At 44.1% G+C, this 17,982-nt stretch overlaps 1 protein-coding gene across 1 annotated transcript in view; it reads right to left on the minus strand.

The window, feature by feature from the left end:
* Positions 1-17,982, minus strand: part of CAP2 (cyclase associated actin cytoskeleton regulatory protein 2) — a 127,589-nt gene that overhangs the window by 73,478 nt on the left and 36,129 nt on the right. The window contains exon 4 of the mRNA XM_081294657.1: positions 1,541-1,618. Coding sequence (XP_081150783.1) covers positions 1,541-1,618 — 78 coding nt within the window. The remainder of the gene's footprint in view (positions 1-1,540; positions 1,619-17,982) is intronic.

Consider the following 17,982-nt stretch of genomic DNA (forward strand, 5'->3'; position numbering starts at 1 on the left):
CTTATCTCACAAAATATGCTGGCAGTAGATCAGCTTTTTAATGAATAATTTCATTCATTACCAATTCGGCATGATGGAGACATTATGAATGTGTGGTAAAGGGAATGTGGCCATCTGCATGATATGATGTCACTGGTTTGGACTTGTGGGTGGGGCCTGGCTTTAGAGAATGAGCAATTTTATGGTGGTCTGGGAAATGGGAAGGACCCATACCAACCACCATTTTACTCTTATCATTTTTCCCCCCTGAGTACTGGGGATGGAGCCCAGGAGCACTCTACTATTGAGCTTCCTCCCCAGCCCTTTTTAAAAAATTTTGGGAAAGGGACTCACTAAATCGCCAAGGCTGGCCTTGAACTTGTGATCTCAGCCTCCTGAGTAGCTAGAGTTAGAGGTGTGCACCACCACACCCAACCGCTCTTATCATTTTTATTCCTATATATATTAGAATTTGCTCTGGGCCCTACATGGCCATGTACAATAAGTTAAAGGTCATTAAAATGATAACATCAACAATGTTGTTGCAATTAGCATCAAACCCTCTAACATCTCTAAATACGTTTAAGAAATGTTAATCTGTATTCCTCATGGCAGAGAAAGGAGCGGTGGGCTAGGCCTGCATACTTACAGATTCATAAGAGTTCTCTCCCATTTTGGTGTTTTTGCTTTTTAATCAGCTCCTAAGTGATGCTCAAGCTGCTCATCCTCACTCTTAAAACACCCAAATTGGAGAGGATCTTATTGAATGAGAAAGAAGATCAGCAGTTTGGGAATCACTTAGGAGCTGATTAACAAGAACATCTCGGGCCACATTCCAGACCCAATGAATCAGAAACTGCAACAATGCTCCCGAGGTCCCCCAGAAACAGAAGAGGCCTGAGAAGCTCTGACTCCGCCTGGCCCTGCTGCTTACGACCCAGGAGCTAATCAAATCCATACGAAGAACTTATGGCTGATCGTGGAGGTGAACTGTCTTTGACAACAAAGCAGCACAAAATCAGCAGTAAAAGTTAGGGGTGAACATTTCCTCAATCATAAAAACGTTGGGAGGCCTGTAAAAAGAACAGGTTGCAGATGACCTTTTGGCTTAGTGATGTCCATTGTTGGGCTATGGATTTAGCCATAATGACACAATATCGGTAGTAAGAAGACACACATAATGCTTTCTTTTTGTAACTGGCATATATATTCTTTTTTAAAAAAATTTTTTTAGTTGTTGATGGACACTTATTTTATTCATTTAGTTTTATGTGATGCTGAGAATTGAACCCAGTGCCTCACACGTGCTGGGTAAGCGCTCTACCACTGAGCCACAGACCCAGCCTGGCATATACAGTCTTAAACACTTGCCTCCTAAGATCATATAAAGACAGAAGAAATGTTCCACACCACGATTGGATCAGAATCTGAAAAGGCGGAATCTGAAAGTGCTAGTAGTCTCATTTTGGATTTCCCTTCCAGGAAATGGACCTGCTGGTTCCCTGCCCCATGTCTTACTCTGCCACTCCCTGGGCAGCCTGACTCTCACGACTCTTCTTACCTCCTGGGGTTGTTGGTACTGCGAAGCCATCAGAAGAAACGCCCGCTGGGCCTGGAAGGCACCGTGCACCATTTCCGCCTGAAAATAAAGAGGAAGATGGCATCTTCAGTGTTTGGGTCCCTATACCAACGGTTATCCCAGGACCCAGTAACTCCACCCCAAGGAACAAATCCAAGAAGGATGTAACCATATCTTCCCACAGTGACTCATTGATGAACGGTCCTAGAGCCAAAAAATGAAAAAACCTGCTAAGGTCCATTAGCAGATAAATGGATAAATAACATGTGATGTATCTACACAATGGTGTATTATTCAGCCTCAAAAGAAGAAATCGAGTCCTGTCACATGCTACAACATAAATGACTCTTGAAAACATTATGCTGAGCGACGGAAGCCACTCACAAAAGAGCACATTCGTATGACCCCATTTATACAAAATGTTCAGAATCAGCAAATCTGCAGAGACAGAAAGGGGATCAGTGGCTGCCAGGGGCTGCGGAGAGGGTGAACTGCTGATGGGCAGGGGTTCCTGTTGGGAGGGACGGATTAGACAGCGGTGATGGTTTCACAACTTGGTGAATCTGCTAAAAACTGCGGAATCCTACGCTTTGAAAGGGCGGATGTTAGGGTATGTGAATTCTATCTCACCACATGCTTAAAAGTTCAAGCCCCAACAGGCTCTTGTTTTCACAGAGTGTCTCTCCTGTCCTCCTTCCCTGTGCCCAAATCTGTTCGACACCTTCTAGTGGACAGAGGACCGTCCCATAAGCCACCCCCACAAAGATAGGGTCACCAAGAGGCATGGCTTCTGGGATCCTCCTAAAGGTCTGGAAAAGAGTTTTCAATGCCACTCTGGGCCTTGGCCAGGGGGTGCCAGGACCGCAGGTTCACAAAAGGATGTGTGCAGGTGGGAACACCTTCTTTCTTTCACTCTCTACTCATACCTAAGTAATTAGTTCAGTTAAGTGTATCAAGAAAAAAATCATGTCAAATACCTTATCACCCAGAATTGATCGTTTTAAGTTTACTACCTAGTTTTTAAGACAATTCAAGATTTTTTTTTTTTGGTAAGATACAGCATAATGATTTGAAATAATCATTAGAAATGTAGAATGTTTCAAAGATAAAAGTTTTTAAAAATATATCTGATAACCTAGAAATAATCATTATCAGTATTAGCTAAACATAATTTCCTACAGAATTTATGCAGAGAGGGCTGGAGATGCAGCTCAGTGTAGACTGCTTGCCCTGCATGCACAGGCCCTGGGTTTGATCCCCACCAACAACAACCAAAAAAAAAAAAAAGAAGAAGAAATGTAGAGAAACTTACAAAATGAGACCATACCTACCACTGTTTTTTTTTTTAAATTAAAAGCATATATTTTAATTTTAATTGAATAGTAGATATGAAAAGAAAATTAACTGTTAAACTGAAAAATTTACTGCACTATAATAGCTATTATGTCCTAAGTGATCATTCTAAGGTTAAAAAAATTGTAATATATTATCAGATTGGAATACTTATCTCCATAGTGTTTAGAGTCTGCCTTGAACTTATTTGTCTGAAACCTGTGTTCATTGTGATCAGATGAATATTTTTTCTACTTTTTGTAAACATTTTAACAGGTCTCACGTGTTAATGTGTCTAATTAATCATTTCTGTATTAATGAGGTCCTGAGTTGTTTTCGTGGGGAGGTGAGTACTGGGGATTGAACTCAGGGGCACTCGACCACTGAGCCACATCCTCAGCCCTGTTTTGTATTTTATTTAGAGACAGGGTCTCACTGAGTTGCTTAGTGCCTCACTTTTGCTAAGGCTGGCTTCGAACCCATGATCCTCCTGTCTGGTGCGCCACCATTGTTCTGAGCAGTTGATTGACTAGATTTTCTGCTTTTCATTTAGTATCATTCTCTCACCTTGTCTTTAAGCTTTTTAAAAATTACTTTTACACTTTGTCAAAGTTCAAAGAGTGCAAGTTTTGTTCTTATTAAGCCATGGTGAGGATTCTGTTTCTGTTACTTAAGTTTATTTTCTTCAAGGGTGTTAGCATTAGGATCTGGACTGTGCCCCAGGGACCATGTGTTAAAGGGTTGGTTCCCAACCTGGCGCTACTGCAAGGTGGAGAAACCTTTGAGAGGTGGGGGCTAGAGGGAGGTCTTTAGGTTACTGGTGGAAATGTCCTTGAAGGTGATCATGGAGTCCTGGTCTAGCTTTTCTCCCTTTCATTTCTGGCTGCAAGGTGAGAGCTTCTTCTGCCATGCACTCCCCCCATGATATAAGGTTTACCACAGGCCCAAACAAGTGTGGATTGAGCCTCCTGAAACTGTGAGACAAAATAACCTTTCCTCTTTTTAATTTGATTCCCTCTGGTATTTGGTTAGAGTAATGGAAAGCTGACTAACACAAAGGGCCAGCCCACATCTCTCTACTTTTCACCTCATGTTCTATTCTGGTACACTTTTTGTAGCCGCCCTCCTGGTTCTTTTCATCTTGTTCATACTTGATCCTCCCTGTCCAGAAACTTAAAAATTTCTGTAAAAACACAAGTGATTCATTGAGTCTCTTGCTTCCAAAGTAAAGCTAGTGTCTTTCCTCTCAAGCAACAACTTGAGGGTGAAATGCTTTGTGCTCTCTCTTCTTCTAGGGCCTAAAGGAACAGGGTGTAGGGAAAGGAAGAGCTCAGTGGAGGGGATATCCAGTCTTTATTTCTGGGTGCTGCTAACTCTACCTAATTGCAATGTTTGCCATTCTCAAGAGCAGTCCCCTCGGGTTTTGGGCCATTTTTCCAATTTACAACCTAGACACAAAGCCTCCCATCTACAGGGAGAAGCACCCTGTGGCTCTTTTCTTGCTTTCCATTCTCCTTTCCTGATTTCACTTCCTTAAGGTGAGTCTTTAAGGGCTGAGAAGGAGCAGAGTTAGGAACCCAACTACTCAGCCACCAGGTGCTGACATGTCTTGTTTTAGATTATGGCTTTTTTGGTTTGGTGATATAAGGGAGTTTTCTTGTTTGTTTGTTTGTTTTATCCCCACCCCCGCATCCCCTGCCCTTCATTTGTGGGAAGAAAAATTCTTTCCCTAAAGAGTGATTCAGTCTGATTTGGCCATGAGTTTTTATTCCTTTTTGCTTACTGATGTCTTCTTAATCTCTTCCTTGTTAGCTTCTTATCTGTTTGGGGTCAGATTCTAACTCTCGGAAATGACATAACTCTATGATAAATAATAGGTAAGTACCAGCTTAATACTATTTTTAAAAATAGACACCCTGGATGGGTTGGGTTAACCCCAGTGTCAATATCAGACGATTTTCTGGGATGGAAGGGCACAGAATGCCCACCAAATGAGAAATGACCAGTTTTTATCCTTCCATTTACCACATTTGGGCACCTGACACATTTTTCCAAAACGTTTGCTGTAATGAATGCCTTAATTTTGATTCTAACTTCCTCATTACTTCTCAATCTAAGGATTTTATTTTTCCTCCATGAAGAAAATGTTTGAAATCAAACTAAGATTTGTGGATCATTTATCCTTAAAACCACAAATTGACATCATTGCTGGCATGATGAAGTCTTGTGAATGTTTAAATGGGCACATATTTTTCTCAAAGCCATTTTTGAGGGATGCCATCTTCCTTCCTCTTTGTCCTGGTTGTCTGATTGCTGGGACTATATTGCTCAAAAGTCTCAGATTTCAGATATTGCTTAGGGAAGAACAGAATTTTCCAATTTCTGTTGCATTTTGACCTTGTAAATGTGAAGCTCTGAGCTGCACATTTTTCTACCTCTCAATACGTATATTTTTCGGTGATTCAGAAGGACTTTTGTTGGTCTCTAATGACCATATTTCCAAAGACCATAAGATAAAACTTCCTGCAGCACGGCTGTAAATAAAATAACTGCACTCTCCCAGCAACGATGCCACTCGGGCACCCTCCGCATCCACGACAAGCCTTGCAGCTTCGCCTGAATTATGGTTGCCATGGGAACGGTGATTCGGGATGGCCCCACTTCTATAGTTAAAACTGTAGCTCAGAGGTGGCGGTAACGACATTTTCGTGGTTACCCCAAGATGCACACTGTCGTTAGCGGTTTTTCATTTTCCCTAGTAACGACATTCAGCCTGTTGCTAATAGACCAATTTTCTGGCAAGGCCAATTAGTGAAGATGGGCAATTTCATTAATTAGTCTCTTCCTCCAAATGGCCTTTCACTGAACAATGGGGGTTGAGGCTGGGGTGGAGAACTGCAGGGTATCTGGAGATCTGCTTCAAATCCCTTTCCTTTGGCCTCTGTAGAGGAGACCTTTCTGAGGATTTGCCTGTGCCTTCTTTCAGCTCCCTGGAACTCTGGGTCCCCTTAGCCAACCAAACCCCACTCATTTTGAAACTCATCAGTCCACAAGTCAAAGCACTTTCATTCCCACTTTGAGATATTCTGAGCCACTTGCTTCTACCTTCTGGAAAGTTCCATGAGTGGTCCCCACCAGAGAGCCTCCTATTGAGGAGAAACTTCATTGAACCTGCTGAGTCTGGTGACTGCAAAGGGAGAATTTGGCTCACTCAGGCAATTCGAAACAGTGTGAAAGAAAAAGCCACACACAGGGGTTTTCGGGAACGGCAGATTTACTGAGGGTTTCTGCTGAGTTTGTCCATCACACGTGTGCAGGGCTCTGAGAGCCCTGGTGACCTCTGTGGGGGAACATGCGCCTCTATCTGCCGCTGCCTCGTGTGTGCACAGAGGAGAGGGACCGTTTGGTAAAGGCCCAGACTGTGCATTCGTGTGAACTCCATCAGCACTCTGGTTCTCGGGCAGGTTGGGGGACACCTGTCGTTCTGTGGTCCTGGAGCAGGAAAATGAACTTCAGGAATGGCTTAAAGCAAGCCTTGGGGAAGCAAGCAGACACCAGCTGAATATGACTTGCTTTATGTGACCCTTTTGGGAGTGAGAGCTGGCGCCTTCCCCTGGGGAAGCCCAACAACCTCTCCATCCCCACCAAAGCTTGGTTTGCAGTGTTTCATTAGAAGAGCCACAGGCTGCAAACAATGGGCGGCAAAATAAACGGCACCACCGCGGGAGGGGCACGGGAAGATGCGGAAGATGGAAGAGCATCCAGTCAGGTGTCAGTGCCAGAGGCACCTGCGTCTGGTTCTAGAAGTGCATCAGCCTCTTCCTGAGAACCTGAGGGGTTCTCAGTGCAACCTTCAGGTCCCGGGCAGCCACTCTCAAGGCCCCCCACCGCGCTCCCCAGGTGGCCCCCAGCACCTCACACTGCATAGTTAGAGATGCTGTGTCTTCAGATGTGTTTCTTAGGGGTCTCTGCCCTACCCTTAGGAAGTCCCTGGAATTTGACCCATGAAGAAGTAAAGAGGGAGCTCAGAAGAAGGCAAGAGAAGAAAATGAGCCAAAAAATGAGGTGAAAGGATGCCGAAGACTACTGTCACCCACTTCATGGTTTTGCTCAAAACAAGATGGCAGATGCCTAAATTTGTAGTCACCAACCCCATAAAGCTGGGTCATGACAGACGTCTGAGTTGGTATGTCAGGAACCTCAGGAAGGCTTACGCCGGCAGTTCTCGGTCTGAATGCACGGGAGGGTTTGCTGAAACAGACGGCCACCCGGTGGACTCGGGTGGCCGAGAGTCGGCATGCTTCATGTCTGGACACCAACGTGGAAAACCACCGGCTTCCTTCTCTCCTGTACGTTGTCTGTTGATTCTCTCATTTCCATCAGGAGCCGAATTAGAAAGCAGCTCTCAGGGTTCCACTTGGAACCTTGAACCCAGACCAGCCAGAGGAGCGACTTTCATTCAACCCTGGCTTTTTTCTTTTTAAGCGAAAGGATGAAGTTCTAGAAAAAAAAGTTCTTTGCCCAAGGTCACTTAGCCAGTGAGCGGCTGAGCAGAGGCAAGAACTGCCAACCCCTGATTCCTCCCTAGAGAGACTCTAAGCACACAAACCAGGTTGGTTTGGCCAAAATGAGTGACGACAATCCAGATCCTCAGGGCTGGATGTGACTGCACCAGGCCAACGGTGCTTGGAAAAGTTCCAGCAAGACTGACCCGTAGCTGTGACCACTGACAAGTGGCCTGAGCGGAGCCAGTTGCGGGACTAGCACCATCCCCCAGAATATTCATCAAACAGCCACATGAGCACTTTGCCTGTGCGCTGAGGACAGGGCCCGCGAGCTAAAGGGAGAGGACAAAGGAAGTGGGTCAGGAAAGAACCAGAGCCCTGGGTGGAAATGTGCTGATGTGTCTAGGAGCAGGTGCTGCAGGCCACCGAGAGGACTCCTCATTCCTCCCTGCTCACCCAGCGCTCAGCGCAATCCCCCCAAGGGCTCTCATTGCTTTTAAAGGGTTTGACAAAGCCCAGAACTGGGCCTGGCCTCCTGAGTCCTGCACAATTACACGCTCATCGATGGCATCACAGTGGCCACTTCTCTGCAAGTGCTCCAGTGGGGTGGCCTCCCAAACACCTCAGGGCTCTTCCTGAAAGATCCCGGGGGACAAGAAATGCACATATGCACCAGAGCCTGCCAGGCAGCTCTATTTCTTCTTAAGAAAACAAAATCAAGACTAAGAAAGAGGTAGCCGATTCCCCAGGGCTGGAGACAGTGAAGGATGAGACTCAGGTCTGCTGATGAGAGGCTATGTCCTTCCCTCGCTCCGGTGGTTCACCCCCCAGGGGGCGAGCTTTGTGGAAAACATGCTCCCTGCTTCTTTAAGAAGTTAGAAGTCCCTAAGAGTCAAAGGTTTCCTATCCTATTATTTTATCTCCTCTGCCAAGATGAGCATGAGGCTTTGCATACAGTAGATAATGACACTTGTAGACTGTTCAGCAAGGCTTCCGCTTGCAGTGGTCAGGCCATCTGACAGAAAATTAAGGCCAGAAGCTGAGGCGGATGCTGAGTGCTCAAAGAACAACCAACTGGGTGCAGCTACAGTCGGAAGTGGATCAAAATGCATCCCATAGGCGACTGTTTTCCCAGATGCCTGTCATGCTCTGAATCAACAATGGAAGGGAGGCCGCAGTCCCTCACACCACACATCCCACCCTGAACAGAGAGGCCCTCCCAAGCCACCAACGGGGCCTTCTGCCCTGCGTGATTCTGTCCTGGTCTGCTCCCTCTATTAACCTCCCAAGTGTCTACTTCAAAGTCCCATCTCCTTCCAATCTGTCCCCACCCTCCCCATGGCCAGGATGCATCACAGGGGCTTTGGGGCTGCTGAGCAGGTGCAATGGTGACTAGAAGATCAGGGGCAGGATCTGAACCAGAGTGCAAACAGTTCAGTGCTGACTTATGAGCAGCGGATGAGAAAACTAGAATCCCCCTCCCTGTGTCCTTCCAACTTCAGCCACCAGGCCTGAGAGTTAAAATATCTGCTCCCCCTCCCCATTTTTTTTTAATGAGAAAAATCATATTCAGTTTTAATTTTCAAGCAACATTGTTGAACTTCCACCCTGACCTCATCCTCTTGAGGACAAAACATTGATGGGGGGCTCTCTGGAGGGAGAGGTGTTATGCACACCACACAGGTGGCGATGTAGAGGTCACGGAGCAACTCTGCAATGAGCATTCTGTTTTCACTTGGACTATTAACAAAAAGCAAAATTCTCTAAAGATTTTTCACCTTCACTATTTGAGATTTTTATTGCATGTGTCTCTTGTTATTTCTATCACATTTATTCTGCAGTGCTTGCTGGTGCTTATAGAGATGGGAGGAGACCAACCTGACATCCCACCTGCCCCTGCATGCTGTCACAGCCAAGAAGGAACCAGGCAAGGGCACACGTCCCTCCAACTGTGACTTCTTTGGTTCCCAGGAACGTCTGCCTATCTTTGCATGGTAAGTTTGGGGAACCACTCTCTCCCTTTCCAGTGCCAGGAGGAAAGGGCAGAAAGAAGCAAGCCAGAATTGTCACCAACGTGGACATCTGCTTGGGCTAAAACTTGCCACAGCGGGACCAGAGAGGGCCAAGCTTTGCGTGGACTCTGGCCCTACCGTGTGCATTAGCATCCTCATATACCACCTGAACTCCCTGTACCTGCCAGTGCTTGGCATATGTCACCTGTGCCGATACATAGGGTCATCACAGATTACAGTATGATTCCATCTTAGGAAGAAACAGGGTTGTACAATGGACGATGATTAAGATTTTGAAAAATGTCCTTATGAAATAAATACACAGTGATACCCATGGAGGTTATCTCTGGGTTGTGGGATATGAGTGGTTTTTGTTCTCTTTTCTATACATCAATTGCCAAAATTTTCCTACATCAGAAAAGATTTTTTAAAATTTTTTATCAAGAAAGACAGAAACTTACTATTTAATTTTATAATCAAAAGTATATTCTGGGGCTGGGGATATAGCTCAGTTGGTAGAATGCTTTCCTGGGATCTAATCCCCAGCCCCACCACACACACAAAAAGTATATTCTGTGTACCTACTGTGAGCCTATGTGCTAGATCAGGTATGAATCAGTGGGACGAGATGTGACCACAGAGGAGAGCCAGTCTATGTAGTAACAAGTGGTGAGCGCTCATGGAGAGGACACACCACCCATGTCTGTCCAGAAGAGAACAGGCTCTGGTACCACCAGCCCATGGCTGTGCAGGAAAACATCCCAGTTTATAAGGAAGCGTTCTCATAAAAAAGAGAGTGCAAGGGGAATCCAGAGAAGACCCCTCTAGAACCCAGGGAGCATAGCGCTTGGTGCTTTGTCATTTCCAATCCTCGTCTCTTCCTGGGCTCTGGCTCTTAGGACAGCAAGGATTTCAGCAAACATCCAACTCCCCGTGGCTGCCTTCTAGAAGTTTCCAGCATATGCACATAAAATGGAAGCTAAATTTACAGGCTGACTAGGGGAAGGAAGCTGTAATGTCACACTCCACTTACTTAAAAAAATATGTTGGCAATGATCCATTAAATCATAAAGGCAAGCTAATTTAAAGACTCTGGCCTGCTCAAATACCAACCAAGTCACAGTCAATTTCAGGTTCTGCCTTAGCCAAAGCATATATCAAAAGGGCAATAATTTTATATTAGGTAATTGTTATAAATTAATGTTTTTACTGCCCTTAAAGTTTACCGATTTTTTTTTTTTTACCTTCAATTCTACTCTCATTGGCAGAGGAAGGAGGCCTGTTTATTGAATAGGGCTAAACAGTTTTGCAGTCTGGAAAGGGTAGAGGAGTAGGTAGATGGAGAATGTCAATGTTCGACCACGAGGTACACTTATTAAAAAAAGGAATCATTCAGGCACTGATAATAAATGAGGCTCATTCTTCATTAATAGGACTGTTGCCATGGCAACATCCAGCTCACAAAAGTATTTACATCAGCCACCTCACACAGTTCTGACGCGAAGGCGCAGCTCCAGCCTATCTCCCCCACGTTCGCCCCTGGAATCTTCTGTTAGGACTCAGAGCCGCAGAGCCGGTCTCACTTAAGATGACCTCAGCAGCCACCAACCCCACTGCAAATGGGTCCTCTCTAACCCCAAGGAGGCACCGGAAACAAACCTCTGGGTACATGGAAATGGTTTCCTTTGGCCAAAAGGATGATTTGTATGAGTTGTTTTTATTTTCCCTCTCATCCAGTATTTTAAAACATTCCATGTCATGAATATTAATGGGTATTCAAAAAATCACCCATTGTTTCCCTAAAACTTTCATTTTTCCAAATGCCTCATTGTCACCAAACAGCCTAAAGCACTCGCAGTCACTGTGACACCATGAGTCAGCGCAACTGCGTGTGTGTGTGTGTGTGTGTGTGTGGGGGGGGGGGTGTGTGGGTGAGGATGATGTGGCAGTAAGTAGGAGCCACTGGCCTAACACTGTAACTGTAGGGGCTTTCCTTGAGAAAATAATCGCATAATCATAACCCAGCGTTAGCCCAGGGATAGTCACAGCGATTTGATGAACAATAGGGCAGGGGGGAAAAATCCAAGCAAATCAAATGTCACAAATTTCTAAAATGATTATAAGTAATACCAGATGACCATCCTCACAGGGAGTGGACCAGAGGAGGCTAGCGGTTCCCTCTGGGTTGTGTTCTGCATTCTCATCAGGACATTATTGTACCTACATACAGTTTGTGACTGTCAATTATGGCGTAACCATGCAACAAAATACTATGCAGTCATTACAAATGATAATGCAGGCCTCCACTGCCTGACCTGGAGACAGGCCCAGAACATATGGCCTAAATTAAATAAGCAGATTACAAAAACAGTATGTGCAGAAAAATCTGCAGAGCCTATAACATAAGCCAACCACTCATTTAAAAAGCCTAACGTGGAGCTCTTCTAAATAATTGATTATCCCAATTGATGTGAAAAAAAAAATCAAAGATTTGAAAGAGTTAAAAACAGCATTTCTCCAGGCATGGGAATAGAAAAAGAAAGAAAACACCACTGTATGTTCAAATCCATTTGCTTTTCTGACAGGCATGAATATTGCTACAAGTCTGTATTCTGAACAAAACCGTTCCCCTAAATTAACTTAATTTTCAAATTCAATCATTGTGCAGCTACAAAATACTTGGCAGATTGGCTCCTTTCCAAGTTCTCTAATTTGTTTTTTCTAACACTTAAGGAATCTAAAATACTTGATCAACATGTTTTGGTGAAATCTTTGGATGCAGGAAGCCAGCAATGTTCTCGAGGTAGATGACTCTTGGGCCTACACATGTGAAAGCCATCAGGCTGCCTTAAGACCACTCAGAACAATCAGATAACAAAACACTCCTGATTCTAGAATGTACTAGAAGGCAAGCTCTAGTCTTTCATTTTGTGTGTGTATACACACACACGCACACACACACACACATGTTGTTATTTTTTTTCTGGTACAAGGGATTTAACCCAAGGGTCCTCTACCACTGAGCTACATCCACAACTCTTTTTATTTTTTATTTTGAGACAGGGTTTCACTAAGGCTGGCCTCAAACTTGCAATCCTCCTGTCTCAGCCTCCTGAGTCACTGGGACAACAGACACATGCCACCGTACCTGGTATTTAAGCCATATTTTTCATTCAACTTTTCATGCATGTATATGAAAATTGTGTCCCAGAGAACTAAGTAGTGGCTACCCACATATAAAAGTATGTATTACAACAGAAACTCAGTAACTACTGCTTAATAATGAACAGGGGAAATCACTAGAAAGCAGTGTGGGGTAGAAGAAGGGACATCATGAGGTTTAGGTTCAGAGAGGCCTGAAGGTACATGGCTACAGCAAGTTCCCCAGTCTCCCTGAGGCTTGGTCTCTTCATCTTGAATGCTACCTTCCTTAAAGGGTTCTCTTAACGATCACAGGAAATAACCCTCGTCAGGAGCCCTGCACCGGGCCTGACACACTGCGGGTCCTCAACGAATACAAGTTCTCTCTCCTCTTCTTCTTTTTTTTTTTTTTTTTTTTGAGAGAGGAGAGAGAGAGAGAGAGAGAGAGAGAGAGAGAGAGAGAGAGAGAATTTTTAATATTTATTTTTTAGTTCTCACCGGACACAACATCTTTGTTGGTATGTGGTGCTGAGGATCGAACCCGGGTCGCACGCATGCCAGGCGAGCGCGCTACCGCTTGAGCCACATCCCCAGCCCCTCTCTCCTCTTCTTTACAGTCGCCCCTCTTACCAATATGCAAAGCGGACACGAGGCAGGGAGACCAAGTTAATCTGTAGGGGCTGTGAAATTTGGCTAAATCGTTCATTCACCAACCTTGTCTATCCAGAACAACCCATCTAGACTGGTTCTCATGATGAACCCTCGACCAAGAATGGTCCTGGGTAAACTCTGGTTGCCCGTGCCCTTTGGATTCCCAGGCCAGGGTGCCCTGCCACAAAGCTGTGCAGGATAGGTGACATTTCCTGGTGCCCACGATTTCTCTTTGTCTTTCGTTGCTCAGTGAACTCCCTTTCAGGCCATACCTTGACTCCAAGATATTTTCTTCTAGCCCTAAATCTTCTTTCCCCCTCTTCTGATGGTAACAGCCAACACATGCTTTTCGTAAAAGTTCGAAGACAAGGGACATTTAGGGGGCAAAAGCCTGCAGTCACCCCACCCCCAAGGATGACCACTATCAGGGATCCTTCCAGACTTTATTTTTAACAAGGCAAATCCTTCTTAAGTGCACATTTCACCTCCATACCCTCTCTTCTTTCATTTCCTGTTCAGTTATCCCCAGAAAATCTCTTTTCCCATCTTTCTTGCCCCACTTGTGAATTCCGAGGTTACCTTCACAATGGTTGCTAAGCATCAAAGGAGTATAACTATAACACTCATAAAAAAGAGAAGAAAAATCCTGTTTGGTAGCAAAGTAGAAAGAACTCAGGCTCAGCTGCAGCTTAGAGTCTGCAGAACCTGCATAGGAATCCCTCCCAGTTTCCCGTATCCCTAATTAAACTCACATGCCCCCAGGTATCAGCGATCTTAATAAACCACTCTTTCTCATTTAATGTTATTGTTTCCCTATTTCATTTAACTAAAAGCTTGGTGGGAGAATTTTTCCCCCAGCATTTTGCAGTGAACAGTGCCGCTTTTTCTTTTCCATGGCTGATACTTTTATAAAATAAATAAAAAGACATTAGAGAAAATGAAATTTTAAAAAATTTCAGATGTTTTAAAAATTATTATTATTTTTTTAAAATAAAAGTATAAGTCCTGGTTTTGTTCAATGACTAGCTTTTGGAGACTTGAAGTTCCCCTGTTGGATTGCTATAAAAATCTTCGAAGTCTTACTCCCCGTCTCTGTACTTGGTAGTTTCTGCACCGCAGCCACTTACCTGAACGCTACGACACAGTAGCTGCTCACTGTGTAGCAAATCATCCCTGGCTTACCTCAGGTCTTGGGGCAACAACTCTCAAGTTTATAGCAACTACCTGACAATGAACTTGAATCGAGGCAGGAGGTGTCATTTAAAGTTGAGGATTGTCTGTATTTGGATATATTGAAACCATCTACTGGATTTTTTACTTTCCAGCTGGATGGTTTACAATTATACAAACACAGCAAGACTCTGAAAACCAGGGAAGTTTGATTATTGGAAATAGGCTGTTAAGTCTCAGCCAAAAATTCCATCTCCCAGCTTACCCTTTCGGAGGTATTTCTTGCCTGATCTAACACTGGGAAACATAGAGGGGAAAGCAACCTGCCAAACAAAACAAACAAAACTCTATTCTTTTTTAACTCTGACCTTCAGCTTAAAATACTTATAGTAAGGTTCACAAAAATGTCTCCTCTCAGATAGAGCTCACGGATTTCTACAGGCAGCGACTGCAGGTCGATATACATTGGCGGATGAACTTGCTACTTAGGAATTCTTGTCTTGCTTTTGAAAGCCGCCGGAGAGCCCCAGTTTTCAATGGCACACTTTCCCCAGCTACAAAACAGGAATGAGAATGAAGAGAGTGAGGAGGGACCAGACAAAGTGTCAGGCCTTCGATAAATTCAAAAAGTGTGCATCTGTGAGAGGTGTGTGTGTGTGTGTGTGTGTGTGTATGTGAAACGAAAATCTAGAGACACAGAAATCCAACACCCCATGTTCCTCACTATCTCACTTATTAATTCATGACTTAAAAACTAGCTTTGATGATTTATTTTCAACTGCCAGTTCAGATTTGCTTGATTCGAATTGTCATCCATCCATGGATTCAATTATACGTTAATAATTTGATTCATTTATCTAATATTCACTTGCATTCATTTATTTAGCAAACATTTGTTAACCATTCACCCTGGGCACAGTGTTAGACACCAGGAGGGCTGGAGGAAAGCAGTAGGCGTGGAGAATCTCGTAATAAACCACAAGCCAACTCAGGTGGGCCTAAAGCTACGGCACCCTACCTGAACTGTCTTACCCAGACAACAATCTGTTTTAACCAAAGCAGTTGAAAGCCACACATTCCGAGACCCTTATTATTTAAAATAATTCTTTTAAAAGGGGCTTTCTGAAAGGAAAAGGATTTGTACAGCAAACATATCTGAGTGACAAATTATTAGTTCATTGAATACTGTGTTCTTATATCACCAAACATTTTATATTTAAAAGTCTTGCCTTGTAATGTGTCTCATGTGTGTGTGTATACATATACTGTCATGTTTTTAAAAAGTCATTTTTTGTTTCATTTTGCTTTATTTCTGGGAGATTGAACTCAGGGGCACTTTACCACTGAGCTACATCCGTGGTCCTTTTTATTTTATTTATTTTATTTTTAAATTTTGAGACAGAGTCTCGCTAAGTTGCTGAGGGTCTCTCTAAATTGCTGAGTCTGGGCTCAAACCACGATCCAAGTCACTGGGATTCTAGGCATGCGCCACTGGTGCTCAGCTCAAACCGTGGTATCTTAAAGTGAACGGCGTTAAACCACAATCGAGATACAACTGGTAAGGGAAAAAAATATGATCAAGGCTGGAAAGTATATCTTGCTCTTTCTGTGTGCCCAGTAACAAATATGCAAATACCTATACCTAGAATCAGAGTGCTTTGTGGGCCAGAGCACACATAACATTGATGGGTACTAACATAATATTATGAGGAACTCTTAAGTGACTGATGTGTGTGTGTGTGTGTGTGTGTGTGTGTGTGTGTGGTGCATGTTTTGTGAGGACGGGTGTATGGGTGTGTAGATAATGAGATGATCTAAATGAAATCAGAATGTAAAGAGGTCACTACTTTGGTCAAAGTATTAATGCTAAAGTAGCCTCCAGGCAAGCAATTAATGATCCTGAAATCCAGATAGAACAACATCCACTGCAATTATTGACATCACTTTAGAAAGAAGTAAAGCTGGGATAAGAGAAAAAAGCAAGGAAACATGCAAAGGAAAGGACACGTGTTTTGCAGCAGCAGGTGTCAGGGTTGATTTCTGACGTGGGAAACAATCCAACGAAGGGTATTCTCAAGGAGAAAATTTGCTGGTTACCTGCAGGAGCTTCTGACACGGACTGAACTGTAACAATGCTGTTCACCTGCGACTCAGACACCTGATTTCTTCCCCAGGAAGGTAAAGTGGTACTAAGTGGGATGCATTGACACCCAACCAGGTGGGCATGCTCGGAGTGTGCACCGGGTGCTGGCAGTTCCATCTCACCTATGCCAGTGAACACAGAGCAGAAAGGCTGAACCAGGGCTGTCACTCCATGGGTTTCCCATGGCCAACACCAGCTGTGGAGATCCGAAGGTGCACAGGAGGCAGAACCTCAGCCACAGTTCTGCAGCAGCTCACAGCCAACCTGGAAGCAGGTTTCCTGCACCCCCTGTTCCATTCACAGCCTCAACTCCAGGAGAACAGGAATGTCTTTCAGATTCAGCCACCTGGTGAGGATTCGGCTTCATTCCACTTACTCAACCAAAGAAGTCAATTGCCCCTAAAGAATTTGTTACTGACAACAGGCCAGTAAAAGCTGGTTTCATTGTGAGGTCCTTCCCCTTCCTGCTTGATTTGTTAGTATAAGCAATAAAGGGTTATGTGAGGAAGTGAAAAAAGCAGGATTCCTTTCCATGTCGGGCACACTGTTGTGCTGTTTATTTCTTCAATCTCAAATTTGAAAATTTTAGATAACATCCATAATAGAAAACAATGTAATTGCAATTTTTTTTTTTGGTAATGGGGATTGAACCCAAAAATGCTTAACCACTGAGCCACATCCTCAGCTCTTTTTTGTATCTTACTTAGAGATAGGGTCTCGCTGAGTTGCGTAGTACTTTGCTGAGGCTGGCTTTGAACGGGCGATCTTCCTGCCTCACCCTCCAGAGCTGCTGGGATTATAGGCATGCACCACCACACCTGGCTGTAACTGCTATTTTAAAGTTAATTTGAATATATATATATATATATATATATATATATATATATATATATATATATATATATATATTAACTTGTAGTTGGACACAATACCTTTATTTATTTATTTTTATGTGGTGCTCAGCAACCCAGGGCCTTGCACTTGCTAGGCGAGTGCTCTACTGCTGAGCCACAACCCCAGTCTTGAATGTTTTCTCTTAACAGTTACACACTTCAAATCTGTCAGCTTCCATTTAGCTATCAGTCTATGATAGAAATTTTGTTTGTATTTGGACAGGAGATTGCAGCAGCCTGGCTGGGCACAAAATCACGAGCCACTCACAGCCTTGTAGATTCAAACAGCAATTCTTTATTCCGGAACTCTCACCGGCACTCTACATGCACGTTCTGGGGAAAATCCACACTTCCACTGGGCTCTGCATCCCCAAATACTCTCTGAATCCCGCGAGAACCCAACGGGAACTCAAGGAGGGGGCGGGCACCTGAGGCAGCAGGATACACCTGAGGCAGCAGGATACGCCCTATTCCCAGCAGGGTCCACCTTAAACCTGGACCTACCCTAATCCAGCAGGATCCTCCCTAAACCTGGATCCACCCTGGTCCTTGAGCAGGGTCACCTTTCTCAAACATT

The sequence above is a fragment of the Spermophilus citellus genome (genome assembly GCF_964194105.1).
Source record: "Spermophilus citellus genome assembly, chromosome: 5".
Classification (NCBI taxonomy): Eukaryota; Metazoa; Chordata; class Mammalia; order Rodentia; family Sciuridae; genus Spermophilus; species Spermophilus citellus.